This window comes from Anopheles gambiae, chromosome 3 (assembly GCF_943734735.2).
Source record: "Anopheles gambiae chromosome 3, idAnoGambNW_F1_1, whole genome shotgun sequence".
In the NCBI taxonomy this organism is placed as follows: Eukaryota; Metazoa; Arthropoda; class Insecta; order Diptera; family Culicidae; genus Anopheles; species Anopheles gambiae.
This window is the reverse complement of record NC_064602.1, coordinates 458,378-474,330: the sequence shown is the minus strand read 5'-3', so window position 1 is coordinate 474,330 and position 15,953 is coordinate 458,378. Positions and strand designations below refer to the sequence as shown.

The 15,953-nt window shown below is 46.4% G+C and overlaps 1 protein-coding gene across 1 annotated transcript; it reads right to left on the bottom strand.

Moving 5' to 3' along the window:
* Positions 1–8,821: 8,821 nt before the first annotated feature.
* LOC133394006 (uncharacterized) lies at positions 8,822–12,669 on the bottom strand. The gene is made up of 2 exons (XM_061662141.1): positions 8,873–12,669; positions 8,822–8,831 (listed from the first exon to the last, which is right to left on the bottom strand). The coding sequence occupies exons 1-2, from the start codon at positions 12,667–12,669 to the stop codon at positions 8,822–8,824; spliced, it is 3,807 nt and encodes a 1,268-aa protein (XP_061518125.1).
* Between the last annotated feature and the right edge of the window lie 3,284 nt (positions 12,670–15,953).

The window sequence follows — 15,953 nt, the reverse complement described above, 5'->3', positions numbered from 1 at the left end:
ATTGCTTGCTCTTTACCCACACCTGAAAGGCATTAAAATAAAATCGTTTACAAACGCTTACCCTACCATCCTCATAGGCTTAAGTCACAGCCACCTTATCATGCCATTAGACCGCAGAATGGGCCGTCCAGAAGAACCGATGGCCATCAAAACAAAACTCGGATGGATAATATTCGGAAATGAGTACACACAACCGGCAACAAGATCGGATCATTTCATGGTACACAAAAACGAGGAAATAATGAATAGAATGATCCAACAATACTTCAGTACGGAAGATTTTGGAGTGAAAGTGACAAAACCCCTTGTGCCCAAAGAGATAGAGCAAGCGAATAAAATTCTAGAAAAGACGCTAGAGAAAAAGGATGGATATTATCAAGTGGGACTGTTGTGGAAACCAGAAGTGGCACACTTCCCAAATAGCTATCCAAACGCACTGAAACGCCTAGTAAGTTTGGAAAAGCAGTTGAATAAGAATAGAGAGCTGCAAGTCTGGGCAAAGAACACATTTGCAGATTACATACAGAAGGGTTATCTGAGAAAGTTGACGCCAAGCCAGGTTGCTATTGCAACACCAAAAACTTTCTATCTACCGCATTTCGTTGTAGTCAACCGAAACAAACCGATACCGAAACCACGATTGGTGTTTGACGCGGCTGCTGAAGTAAATCACATTTCGCTGAACTCCCAATTACTATCTGGCCCTGACGAAATGGCTTCACTTTTCGGTGTCTTGCTACGTTTTCGAGAAGGCAACATCTGCGTCACAGGGGACATCCAAGAGATGTTCCACCGAGTAAGAATACGGGAAGAAGATCAGGACTCTCAGCGTATTCTGTGGCGAGATTGTGAAAACCGGTGTCCCGATGTGTACGTCATGCAAGTCATGACATTTGGCGCGACTTGTTCGCCTGCATGCGCACAAGTAGTAAAGAATACCAACGCAGCTGCCCACGCCGAAACACACCCTCTGGCAGTAGACCCAATAGTTCGGCAACATTATGTTGACGATTATCTCGATAGTTTTTTCACAATGGAAGATGCAATTGAAACAGTGAGACAAGTAATTGAGGTACACAAAGCTGCTGATTTTCACATAAGAAATTTTACCTCAAACCGGGGGGAGTTACTGAAAACAATTCCTCAAGATCGTGTACAACAAAAAACAACTTCAGTACAAATCGAAGAAAAGGGCCAAGACTACGAGAAGATACTTGGTGTTCATTGGAACCCAACGATCGATTATTTTGGGTTTCAAGTCAAAATGAACAAAGTAACAAAAGACAGGCCAACAATGAGAGAAGTTCTTAGTTTTGTCATGAGTGTTTACGATCCGCTGGGCTTAATAAGCCACGTAACAATAGCTGGCAGAATTTTAATGAGAGAACTTCATGTTATAACGAAGGATTGGGACTCCACCATTCCAGATGAATTACAAGAGAAATGGGAAGAATGTCTACGCGTAGTAAAGAGTGCCGAAAACATACGAATTCCGAGGCAATTGGTAATAACCTTGAATGATCCGCTAGAATTGCATACTTTCGTAGACGCTTCTGAGAACGCATTTGCTGCTTGCGTTTACGCCCGCACTGTAACTAAGGAAGGAACAGTTTTTATTAATCTTGTGGCCGGAAAGGCACGCGTGGCGCCAATTAATCCATTGTCCATTCCTAGGCTGGAGTTACAGGCTGCGGTTCTGGGTGTACGTCTAACCGAAAGTATAAGAAAAGAACTTCGCCTATTCGTAAAACACATAACATACTGGAGTGATTCGGAAGTAGTATTGAGTTGGCTCAAAAATCGTCGTAAATACGCACAATTTGTTGCACATCGTGTGGGCGAAATTTTAGAATCATCTCGTGCCGACCAATGGAGATGGGTTCCATCTCGAGAAAATCCAGCAGACATTGCAACAAAACCATATCCAAATGATTGGATTTGGGTAAATGGACCTTCGTTCTTAAGAAACAACGAATCAGATTGGCCACACAAAGAGATCGTAGAAACGAATGAAGAATGCCGCGTAGTAGCTGTACACCAACACGCAGAAACAGCTATACCAGTCGAGAATTATTCTTCGTGGCCTAGATTGTTAAAACATCTAACAATTCTGAAAAAGTTTGCCGATTTTATTAGAAATCGTTCAGCATTTACACGTTCCATTCAGCCTAATGACGTCCAATTAGTCCGAAATGGAATGTATCGCAGTGCTCAATGGGAAGGATTTCCCGAAGAAATGGCGACTCTCACCAAAGGGCAACCAGTACCAAAGCAAAGCCCTTTAAACAAGCTATCACCATTTTTAGACTCCGATGGCATCATGCGTTCCCGTGGAAGATTGGAAAACATCAGCACGCTTCCCCAAAGTACACGCACGCCAATCATACTGCCACAGAAACCAAGATTGGTAAAATTGTTAGTGAGAAATTTCCATGAACGTTATTTGCATCAGGCCGACAACGTAGTTATCGGCGCAATTCGACAAGAATATTGGATAGTGAATTTACGAGCAGTGCTAAAGAACATAAAGAAATGTTGCCAAAAGTGCATTCTTAAAACCGCTGCACCAGTAGCCCCCTTTATGGCACCTCTCCCAGAATTCAGAGCTCACCCATACACACCACCGTTTTATAATACAGGGGTCGACTATTTTGGACCTATCGAAGTACAAGTAAAAAGGTCGTTGGAAAAACGATGGGGTGCTATCTTCTCGTGCATGAATACCAGAGCAGTTCATATAGAACTAGCCGAGAAGCTAGACAGCTTTTATGGTATGCCTGAAGAATTTCCAAAATCGCCGAGGAAAAATATGCAACATGTATAGCGATAACGGAAAAAACTTTGTTGGTGCGGAGCGCGAATTAAGAGAATTAGTAACAGAAATCGACAAGCGCATGGGACATGAATCGGCGCTCAAGTACGAAATAAAATGGCACTTCAATCCCCCTTCCGCCCCCCATTTTGGTGGAGTATGGGAGCGGCAAATACAAAACATCAAAAAAGGATTGCGGCACATGTTTTCCGAATGGAGTCACCGACACCCGACTCCAGAGACACTTCGTGCCACTTTAATTGAAATCGAGGCAATGCTTAATTCCCGGCCCTTAACACACATACCGCTGGAAAATGAAGAAGACGAAATACTCACACCATTTCATTTTCTTATTGGACGAAATGGCAGCCATATACCACCAGTAGTGAACGAAACCTCGGCAGCAAACAGGCAACAGTACAAACTCACACAACATTACTCAAAGATATTCTGGGACCGTTGGAAAAAACAATATCTTCCAACACTAATACGCCGAAATAAGTGGACTAACCACGTAGAACCCATAAAGGTGGGAGACATAGTCGTGCTGTTCGATGACAACGCACCTCCAGGAAAGTGGATCAAAGGAAGAATTGTGAAAGCGAATATGGCCCCGGATGGACAAGTACGATCAGTGGAAGTAAAAGTGGGAGAAAACATATTAAAACGGCCAGCTGTCCGAGTTGCCGTATTAAATGTAGAGCAAAAAGAACATTTGCTTCTCCACACAACATCTCAGCAACACCAGGGCACAAATCGAATAAGACCGCTTCAGCCTAACAACGACAACAATGAAACGAAGCCTCCTCGTAAGAAAACAAAGATCGCCCCATGTCATTGGGCAAAACAGTTATTGGAAAATAACCCACCAAGCACTTCGACCAACTAAGCAAGAAGCGTAATCCCCGCCTGTGAATTACGTGGGGGAGAATGTTGCGTGCGAAGTGCATGCAGAATAAAAAATAAAAAGTGAAAAGACACAAGATCGGTGAATTTCCACGAAACGCCAGCCGTACCCCCCACGATGAACGTCGCTACCAGCACGCGCAGCACCGGTACCGTCTACACAAAGGATTGCTCGATGGATTGATCGATGCGGAATTTCTGGAATCGCCAGTGCAAACAGATGTCGCCGGGAGTGACAATGGAAACCGGGAGCGCGATGGGAGTTGGGGACAAACGGGAATGGGAGTGGGAGGAAAGGCGTAGAATTTTGGGTTAGTATCGTGCAGAAAAATTGTGAAAATTTTGGTATATAAAGGCGGCTCAAGCTGGAGCCAAATCAGATTCGAACGATAAGCCAAAGTGTTAAGAGCTTCATTTCAGAACATCCGAAATAATCCGAATCTCAAGGAACGATCCCCCTTTCTGTTGCATAGACTCCCGAGGTAGCGAGGAGCACTAGCTGAAAGGCTTGGAGAATTCCCCGTTGTAGCCGTAGGAGCCGGAACCTTCGCCCGGCGGAGCCCCTCGGCCGCAACACCAGCACAACGATTCTTCTTATCAGCTGTTTATTATGTTCGCTTTGTGTAAACTACACACAGGACACAACAATTTGAAACATTATTCAACCCAGAAAGAATGCTCCTCGATATCTCTCTATCTGAAGGATGGTGCAAAAGGTAGTCGCTCCAAAAGAGACAATCGATTGCAGCCGTTCATCCATTTGCATTGTACTTATCTTATCTCGTTTCAGCAATTCGACTCAACCGAATGGAACCCGTACCGGTTGAAAGTATGATAAAGAAAGCAAACTGGATGCAATTTAAGCATAAAAAGGGGAAAACCGTTCGGTCTGTGAAAATGTTTAGCACAATGCATTATCATCTACCGGTGCATTGCATCCCACCATCTGGAGAGGTGTCATTTTCTCTGATGTCAGACAGCGACACATTCCTATGGAAGGAGTATTCAGACTTCATGGTCGAGGTGAAAAAAAAAAAACAGAACTAAAAGGGCTTGCATTTCAATCAGCATTGATGAGGTTTCGGGGCATTCGTACGGAATGCAACCCATATCACACATCAATTTGTTCGAATCGATTCAGATTCATGTGCCAATCTGCATGTTGTGTGCACGTGTACGCTGCTGTCTAGGTCAGGACAATTACCGATGGAATGTGGAGCGAGGCAGAAGAAACCGTTTGTGAAATGTTGCACCCCATGGGAATCATTTGGAACTAAGGTTTGAAATACGTTGAACGAGCTGCGGCTCATTTATGTGGTTGATGATTGAACATAACAAAAGACAGTGACAAATTCTTTAAGCAAAACGAATAATATATAATCATGTGGTAATATTTAAAAGAATGCTTCCAATAAAAAAATGAATTTGGGATATTCCTTCCAATAATTGTGCAATGAGGAATTCAATAGTCATTTAATTGTCTATTCACTCGTTGAATGTACATTTCTGAGGCTTTTTCCCGGGGGATACTTACAATTCCATCACAGGAAGGCTTTCATCATATTCATTTTTACATACCGAATCTCCCACATGGTTTATTCTGATGGTGCATTGATCACACATTTTCGAATTGATAGCACATTTCTCCAGACACTGCATGAACAGCTCAAGTGAACCATATTAAGAGTGGAGCTATTTTTAGATTTCCACACTCACCGATGAGTGAGCAGGAAATGAAGCCAAACCCGGATCCGTATTTAGCACCGAGAGTGATTTCCAATTCCATAGTATGCAAATAATGCTGCAAGAAAGTAAACCGGGTGTGCGGAAAAGGTTTCCCGGGTCGTATCTCAAATCCCACCGGGAGGTCTCTTTTGCACATTTTTGCATACGAGTGCGTCTGTTTTCGCCTTGCAGGAAGGCGGACGATTACACGCCTGATGCAGGAGATCGTGCGAATGGGCTAAAGAAGCACGGCCCTTGACAATGTGTCCCTTGGGCCGCCAATGATGAGATGGGTTGATATGGAGTGTGTGTGTGTGTGTGTGTGTGTGTGTGTGTGTTTGGAGGAAAGAGAGGGAGTGCTCGAAAGAAAACACGATGTCGGTGACCCAGTTACCGTTGAATAACTTTGCTAATTGGTTCTGTTCGACAAATCGGTAATTACTGCGGGGAGTGGAAGAATGTTAGGATTGTTCGGATACTAGGAGGCTGCTTCTCAGTACGCCATGTACACCGTATGATGGCCTGTAGTGTTTAATTGCATGCAAATTAACAACTATAGCAACGGATTGCGCTAATGCACTGAGAGAATTGTATGGAGCAGAAAACGTCTAGCGTTAAGCAGCTGTTTGTTTGTCTGACCGCTTGATCTATGAATGGTCGTTGCACCCCATTCAACTGAAGGGCATGAAACGAGAGAGACCGAAAATATGCTTTTGAAAAAAGTCGTGCAAATGGGCAAACTACACGAAAAACACTGCTAGTCAAACATTGAAACATTGTAGTGAGAGTTTGTAAGATTCTCCCCCAACACGTCGTTGATTGTTGACCGTTTTCACTGCAGTAGTTCCCGGTGGTGCAAAAAACACGGTCACCCCAGTAGTAAGTCATCTGAAAAACTTGCAGAAAAAAACAATCTTCCAATTGTGCGGAATGTACGTGCAGTGCATAGAAATTGTTGGCAGGGCCACAGTACAAGTGCCACCGTACCATTCGTCTCCTGGACCAATTTGATGAACTTACTCCGTTAGCTAAACTTTCAAAAGTTCAACAGAATCCAAATGAAGGCGAAAAGAATGAAGAATGAAAAAGGCAGTTCCCCTCAAATGTTAAAAAGTGCATCCGGCAGAAAGGCGAGTGCAGTGGGAGCTTCCATCAAATGTAGCCCGGTACTAGTGGTTAGCGAACAAAACTTTGGGCGAACTTTGGAAGGCAGAACAAGCAGCCATCGTTTCGACGTGCTGGTCGCACTGCAATCTCGGCCGGATGTGAAGAAACATTCTTTGTTCGCGTAAGGTTCCTCCTGTACCCATCAACTAGTGAGTGTGAACTTTTGAATTTAAATCTGAGATTTGTGATGAAAACCGGAAAGGAGAGAAACACCAGGAATGTCGCTGGAAGACCCCGCCGCCGGAAGGCCCCATTGTTTCGGGTACGGCTTAAGAGCACGATCTGTCTTGATGATCTTAGGAGAGCAGCGATAAGCTGAGATACAAAATACATCAACTACTGCACCATAGTGTGTCCCCAGCTCTGCAATTGAATACAAAATTGTTATCCAATGATTTTTCTTGGTATGAAATTAATTTACAAAATAAGATACCTTGGTATGTGTTGCGCGTTAGCACAACGCCCGGCCTGCAGATAAATAATTTACCAAAAAAACGGCTTTTTTAAGTAATTCAGGATTATTTTATTTTGCCTTTAACAGCACAAAATTTTAGTAGCCGAGAGAGTGAAGAAAAAACTAAAAATTCGTCCGCTTCCACGCAGGTCCGGGATCAAAAAGAAAGCCCTATTTCGCAGTCCATGCGGTCACCGGCTATCCGTCAAACGCTCGGTCGATCCCTTTCGTTCAGTCCGAACGTTTATCGTCCAGTCCGAGACCTCTAGCGGCCGCTAGCTAAAATACGGACGCTCCTTGTCGATCCTCGAACGATCGCGTCGTCACCATAAGTGACAGTCCACCAGGCGTTTCGACGTCGTCAAACGATAACCCTCGGCGCGACGTTCAGCGATACCAGCTTCACCACTGGCCTCTCCAGCATCGTTCCTTTCGCTGTTTTGATGACGACCCGACGAATGACTCCGTCTTTGGATGGGACTACGCGTTCCACCCTTCCTCTCGGCCAACAGTTTCGCGGGCTGTTTTCGTCCACGATTAAGACAACATCTCCGGTCTCGATAGGCTTGCACGACTCGAACCATTTCGTCCTTCTAACCAGGGTGGGGAGGTAGGTTTTGATCCACTTCTTCCAGAGCTCGTTCATTTTAGCCTGTACAGCTCTCCAGTTTTGTTTCAAGCCTGCTGGCGAATCATCAGGCTTCACCAAGGGCTTCATTCCTGCGGAAGAACCTAACAAAAAATGGTTGGGAGTTAACGGTTCCTCATCCTCACCGTCGACTGGAACGTGTGTAAGTGGCCGAGAATTGAGCATGTTCTCGACTTCGATCAATGCTGCCGACAGGACCGCTTCCGTAGGATGCCTCTCCGTGAGGGTGCGCGACAGCATTCTCTTGACCGATTGGATCATCCTTTCCCATGATCCTCCAAAGTGTGGGGCTGCGGGGGGGTTAAACTTCCACACCGGATCGGGCGATCCGAATTCATTTAAAATCGCCGAATCAACACGTTCCGCAGCTTCCTTTAATTCACGATCGGCGCCCACGAAATTCGTTCCACGATCGGAGACTATTTCGATTGGTGTTCCGCGGCGTGCCATGAAGCTCCGAACTGCCATCAAGCAGTCACTCGTAGACAGGGATTGCACAAGCTCGATGTGGACGGCTCGAACCGTCAAGCACGTGAACAAAACACCCCACCGTTTTTCCGTCTTTCGGCCGTTCACGATTACCATCGGACCGAAATAATCAATGCCCGTATATGAAAAGGGCCTGGAGAATGCAGCAAGACGAGCAGCAGGTAATTCGCACATTTCCGGGGACGCTGGCTTTGCGTACAACAATGTGCATGTTCGGCATTGCAGGCGTACGTGTCTACACACAGATCGGAGAGCCGGTATATCAAAGCGTTGTCTCACTTCGTTCACTACAGTTTCTTGGCTGCCGTGCTTATAACGACGGTGGACATCGTCAACGATTAACTCGGAAACACGATGTCGTCTCGGTAGCAGAATAGGTCGCTTCCTCCCGGGGTCGACGTAACGGCAACGATCGATCCTTCCGCTCAATCTCAGCAAGCCGTCCTCGTCCATATAGGGGCTTCGTTTGAACAACAAACTACTTCTGGGAATCGGACTTTTCCACGACGGTGTTGTTGAGTTTTCCCTCGCCTTCCAGAGTATGGCATATTCATCGGTAAAAGCGTTCCTCTGAACGTCTCGCAGAATTACCGTTTCAGCCCGCTGGATTTCGTCGCGGTTAAGCGGACCTGTCGATGGAGATTTAGTTTTGGTAATAATGTTTACATACCGACACACGTAAGCCATCGTCCTGACCAGCCGCGTCCATCGGGAAAATCTCTCGTAGTCGATGAAAATCGGACGCGCTATGTGGATGCCGACCAGCTTCAGCCTATCCTTTTTCCGCACCTCCTCGGACGTTTCCGATGGTACTCGACGAGGTATGTTCCATTCTGCTTCGGGTAGTTGCAGGAACTCGGGCCCACTAAACCATCGTTCGGAGGCGAGATGATGCTGCAGGTTGGTCCATTTGGTCGCTTCGTCCGCCACATTAAGTTTAGTTGGAAGCCATCGCCAATCGTCGACGTTCGTCGTGTCCAGCACCTCAGCAACCCTATGTGCGACGAAAATCGAGTACTTACGGTGGTCTGCGTTTATCCAGTCTATAACATCAGTCGAGTCTGTCCAGAAGTAGCTTCCACTAATAGTTTCTCGATGAGCACTAGTTATAGACGAGGCTATTCTGCAACCCATCACAGCAGCCTGCAGCTCTAAGCGGGGCACGGAAAGATACTTTAGAGGCGCCACTCTAGCTTTGGATCCAACTAACGACACCTCGATACGTCCATGGCACTCAAAACGGAAGTACGCGACCGCTGCGTAACCATCTGCACCCGCATCAACGAACACGTGTAGAGATGATTCGGTGAGCGACGCCAGCTGTCGGTAGCAACGTGGTATGATGAAACTTTCCAATTCTGGCAGTCGTTCCATCCAGGCGTCCCATTTATGCTGGATCTCTTCCGGAACTTCGTCGTCCCAGCCAAGGTGTAGGCGCCAGACTTCCTGAAGAAGTACTTTCAAATAAAAAAGCACGCCTGCGATCAAACCTAACGGGTCGTAGATCGACATCAAAGTCCGCAGCATCTGCCTCTTGGACGGTGGTTTGTCCTTGCGTGCCAGCTCCAGGTGTCTTACACGGGATAGTTTAAAGCCGAAACTATCTGTTGTGGTGTCCCACCACATTCCCAGCACCTTCTCTGGCTTTAGACACGGTTCGAAATCAATTTCCTTGAGGGTTGACTCAGTGCCTTTTACCGCTGTCGCGACTTTGATGCTATTTGAGAGCCAATTGTGGAGAGAAAATCCAGCATTATTGTGTATTAAGCTCACCTGATACGCCAGCTCAATCGCTTCTGGTTCCGTTTCCACACTTGTAAGCATGTCATCCACGTAATGTTCTTCATGGATACAGCGAACTGCACGCGGGTACAGGGAACGATATTTCTCTGCATTCTCGTTCTTTACGAATTGCGCCGTACTTGGAGAACATGCTGCACCGAAGGTCATCCTCAGCATGACAAACTCCTGCGGCTCTGCATTTGTGTTTCCCCATCTCCATAGGAACCGTTGACTGTGGACGTCATCATCGCAAATGCGTACCTGGTGGTACATTTCCCGGATGTCAGCTGCCACCGCGACTCGATATTCACGGAAACGGAATAGCACGGCTTGCAGCGGCGTCAACAGGTCAGGGCCAGTCAGCAGCTTCTTGTTCAGCGAGATACCTCTAACTTCAGCTGCCGCATCCCATACTAACCTAACTTTATTAGGCTTGTTAGGATTTGTCACTGGAAACACTGGAAGATACCATTTCCTAGGGTAGAAGGTTTTCAGCTCATCCTCTCTTATCGGTCTGGCATAGCCCTTTTTCAAGTAGTCCTCTAGTATCGCGTTAATTTTCTCCGCAAGGCTCGTATCTCGGCTCATCTTACGCTCCAGACACTCCATCCTAGATAGAGCCATTTGACGGTTTTCCGGCATGAAAACGTTGTCGCTCCGCCAGAGTAAGCCCGTGGTGTACCGCCCGTCGACGTGTTTTGTGTTGTTTTGCAGAATCGACATCGCACGTTGATCCTCCTTCGACAACAAAGGCTCCTTCGCAGGACCATAACCTTCCACTTCGAAGTACGCTGCCATCATACGATCTGCCCGTGAGGTCTCTCCTTGGCAATCGCATACGTGGTAGCTAGACTCCGGCTGCACAATGGATGTGTCGTTAGCGTTATCCGTGCATTTGCCAAAAATGAGCCATCCCAAACGCGTCTTCGTAGCTGTAGGTTGTCCTGGCTGTCCTTCTATAGTTTTCAAAGGTCTGGTCAATCTGTAATGGTCGATACCGATTAGTAAACGAGGAGAAACAGCCTCATACGAGGCAGCTGGAATCGCCTCCAAATGCTTATATTTCCGCTTCAACTCGTTCACATCGACCGATTGGATAGGGAGCGATAACCGGCTGACTGTACGCACGTCGGCCATCGAAAATGCGGATGCATTTTCTTCAGCACTGGAGACTTGCACCGCTACCCTTTCCGAATCACGTTCATCGCGTCGCTCTCCCGCACTGTACTGCAAACACAACGGGTCAAGAACGCCGCTAACCCCAAGTTGCCTGGCGAGCTCCTGCTCCATCAACGTCACCGTCGACCCCTCGTCTAACAGCGCATGCGTGTAAATTGGACCACTCTCACCGTGCAGCTTTACCGGCACGTAACGCAGCAATGTACCATCGGAGCGCGTTCCATGATGATTTATCTCCACGCGTTCCTCGCTGGTGACACGATGCAACTTCCGGTGATGCTTAGCGACGCATCCTTGGACACCACAGTCGTCACGCTTCGAGCACGGGCCGTAGTGCTTGCCCAAACATCGTTTACACAACTTAAAGGTGCGCACCTTGTCCCACCTATCAGCAACGCTTAACCGGTTAAACACCCGACACTCCGCGATCGTACCGCACGTATCACTGTTACACAACGCGCACTCTCGATGCCTATTGGGCTGGGGCTGATGCGTCTCCACGTGTTGCGCATGCACTTGTCGCGTTGTCGTCTTCTTCTTCAGCTGCGGAGGAGTTACCGCCATTGCTCCATCGGTCGCCTTCTGAATCCAAGCGCCGAACTCGCTCATCGTCACACTTTTCAGCTCCTGACTATGCATGCCCCAGCTCCAGCGCAGATATGCCGGCATACGGTCCACCAGCTCTTGAAGCAGCGCTGCATCGTACAATCTGTCAGAAGTTCCGCTTGCCTTTATAGTTGAACATATTTCAGCAACTAAATCGCCGTATTCGATAAAACTATCGAGCCGCTCAGACTTAATCGGCGGTGATTCGCGAATTTGTTCGAGCAACGTATTCACTAACACATCCGGTCGCCCGTATGATTTTTCAAGCGCGCTCAATATTTCCTCCAGATTGTCAGCGTGCCGGAGACGGCCTTGCACCGTTCGTAGTGCTTTTCCCCGTAACGCTCCTTGCAATCGAAGGATATTTTCGTCTTCGGTAAACCCAAACGTACGAGACGATCTTCGAAAGGTAGACAGAAATATCGGCCATTCCTCGGGATTCCCATTGAATGAAGGGAGTTCATAGCGCACTGCTTGACGGGCTGCTATTTGGCTTTGGCTCAGGTCACCTTCTTCGTTGACCGAAATCCGTTTAGCCGTTGAGCAAGGAAGCGATTCCCCGGGCGAAAACGAGGTTCGCTCGCTGCTCTTACTGAGCCGAGCTACTTCCGCATCCTTCTCCCGTATCAAAGCTAACGCTTTCTCCGTCGTGGCTTTAAGAGCCTCCATCTCTCTCTTCAAGCGCGCTATCTCGTCGTCTTTCTTGCCGCTCGCTAGTTTGGTCTTCACTTCGCACTCCGCACACCACCATGCCCTCGTCTCTACCGTTTTATCCACGTGCGCACACTCGTAATGGTACCATTTATCGCAAAAATCGCACTGCAATAACGAATCTACCGAATCCGCCTTATCGCACACCGCACACGTAAAGTCCGCGATCACTGCACTTTCCTCTTGCATTTTTGCACTACACGATTCGGATGCGTTGGCTGTGTATTTGTATGTGCGTGTACCTTACCGAACAGTCCTTTGTTCTCAGCGCTTACCGCGTGGTATAATAGAGCAAGTAGAGAACGAGCCGAATTTGCACAGCTCGTGTGAGAGGAATTTAGAAGAATTATAAGACTGATTTTTTAAATAGAATTTTGGCTGAATTTTTAGAATGTTGCGCGTTAGCACAACGCCCGGCCTGCAGATAAATAATTTACCAAAAAAACGGCTTTTTTAAGTAATTCAGGATTATTTTATTTTGCCTTTAACAGCACAAAATTTTAGTAGCCGAGAGAGTGAAGAAAAAACTAAAAATTCGTCCGCTTCCACGCAGGTCCGGGATCAAAAAGAAAGCCCTATTTCGCAGTCCATGCGGTCACCGGCTATCCGTCAAACGCTCGGTCGATCCCTTTCGTTCAGTCCGAACGTTTATCGTCCAGTCCGAGACCTCTAGCGGCCGCTAGCTAAAATACGGACGCTCCTTGTCGATCCTCGAACGATCGCGTCGTCACCATAAGTGACAGTATGGTTCAAATTGTTCCCCACAGTTCCTCCAGAAACTCTACTCTGCCGTAGTATTTATTTCTGCAGATGAACTCCAATTAACTGCACGACCTATCTTTCGGATGCATGTATCCTACCGTGTACCGGGTCGAACCGCACCAGTGGGGATCTTGAATTACCCGATGGTAATTTGCCGAGATCATCTTCAAAATACATCACACCGGCAACCGACTCTGCAAGCAAATGCAAGAAAAGCTGCTCATATGCATCGGATCGGCGAGGGAGGATATTTGCTTCTAACTTTCTCGGAAGACCCGCTCACCCGTGGCAATGTTTATTACAAATGCCACTCTTGAGACACACATACACACACAGACTGGGAAAGCGTTCGTTCATTCATTGGTTGGTGCTATCCGGCAATAATACGGTCGAGCCAATGGCGGTTGGAGCTCATCGAGCTGTGCCTTTTTGCTGTTGTAGCGTGCGAGCGTTATTATCGCAGAAACTTGGACAAAAGGGTTATATCTACTGCATTGCATCCTCGCTCCCGTACACACATTGCTCTTGGGAGAATGGTTTTATTTGATTCTAGTACACAGTTGCACAGGAGGAACGGAAGGTTGCTTTGTAACAGCTGGCTAGTAGAGACCTTCGATGGACCCCACTACTTTGTCTACTATGCAGGCTGAGGGCTTTTCTCTGATGACGAAGGCTTTTGGGTTAACCAGCGGGAAGAAAGAACCCTTCCAGGGGGAGTTCCTTTGTAGCTCAGAAGTTGCTCAGTTTGGGTCGTTTCGTTGAAGCTTCCCGGTGAATGTCGTATGAATAACAATTTCTCGTAATTAAAGTAAAGCCGTACGCTGGTGACCTGGATCCCAAGCTGTGAGTATTCTCCGGGCGTATGAGGATCATGTAGGCTCCGGGAAGGCATTTCAAAACTGTCACGATAAGTGAATATACAAAGAAAGAGAAGGATGGGAAAATGTCCTACGGTTCTGTCGGTCGGTGTTGTAAGAGTGACAAAACGTGGGCGATTTGGTGGTTTTCCTGGTAGCACATGCGTCTGGTGGCCGTTTGTGAAATGCTTCGAACAATAAACGGAGACCCAACGTGGGTGCGTAGTAGATGAGCAGGAAGAAAATTATTATCGTTAAGAAACGGGTCGAGCACAAGTTTGCAGCGGTCTTCATCCAGTTGCCGTTCTGATGCGGAAAAGGATGCAGAAATGGTATTTCGTTTGGTAGAAGCAATACAATGCACACACTTGGAGAGTTGGTTTTTGCTGCTGTTATGTTGTTGCTTTTCCGCTGTAAAGGCAAGCATATGATGTCGCGTTTCGCTAGGTGGGCTGACGGTCGGTCGTAAAGAAAAAGCGCAGTGACTTACTTTACTCCACTTGTTCGTAATTATGGGCCACAGAAGAAGCAAAGCACAGCATTGTAAGTAAGTCATACTTCGAAAATCACCCTCCATCTCAGCCACGGGTGGAAGTACTCGGCACAGTGCCCATCTGGGATGGTTTGATCTCATCTCTCGTTGGCACAGGAAGTTTTAGTCACCCAGAAGAGAATACGCGAGACCATAGAACGACATAAAAGATCCGCTCATGTGAGATGTGCAATTTGTAGGCCAAGGATCAACCTACCGGAAACGTTCCGGTACCGGGGACGTCGTTTGTGGGGGCGATAGCGGGAGTACGGTTCACAGTGTACTACCGGTGGTACATCATTTGAATTATGATGCTTTTAAACAACCATCAACGCGACGTTAAGTCATCGAGCTGCAACTCTTGCTACTTTCAGGAAGGGCAGGAAGTAAAACTGAATTGAGCACACCTGTGTGCATCGCGTCGAGCTTCTGTTTTTCTTCGAGCCGTACCATTACGAGGGTTACATCGGTACATACTCTGTAGCGGGTCCTCTACAATTTTAGAAAATCTGTATTGCGCTAACATGCTTTTAAAAAAGGAATGGTGAGATAATGATATAATGCTTTAATTAGACAAATTTATCTACAAGAGTTTAATTGTGTTAGTGTTGTGATGCACGACGGAAATGCCAATGCTGCTGCTAGGTTACATAACATGAGGCTCAACCATTAAAAAAACTGAAAAAAAAAACTCGTTAAAAATTGATAATGAAACTGAACTGTAATGTTTATGTGTTAAAATGCAATGCAAAAAACTCAATAAATTAAAAAAAACTTATTAACTATGATTAAAATAAACAAATATTTTCCTTTGATTTGGAGAATATTGTTAAAGTAGTCTGTAACAATCAGGAAGAAACCCCAGGATGTGGTAAAATTTAAATAAACTCTTATCATTATAGGACACAAAACAATCAAAGTTGCCACCGAACACCTAACTGGATTAAAACATGGTTTCATAAACTTATTTTCGCTTTGCGCCTTTTGCTCATTAGAATAATCCGAGGTGGACGCTTAACTATCACCAATGCGAACCAAGCCAGCAGTGGAAGGCCGTTGAATGAAAAGTAAAAACATGAAGCAAAGAAGAGTGGAACGTGGAGAGCTAGTGAAGATACCATGCCGAACGGCGGCAGCAACACGCGCGTTTGTGTGCACGCGACAATGAAAACGGAAAATATATTAGTTTAATCGCTTTATAAATGAATTTGTCCTGCGGGGATAATGTTTATTTTTCTTCTCTTGTATCTCCCCAGTTTTCGCATCCACGCGGGAGTGCTGGGAAGTAGCTACACACTGCCACAGAGAGCGTTTGATATACT

Bases quoted from the DNA above. Each gene is read 5' to 3' on its own strand.
- LOC133394006 (XM_061662141.1), bottom strand. From the start codon at position 12,669: ATGCAAGAGGAAAGTGCAGTGATCGCGGACTTTACGTGTGCGGTGTGC.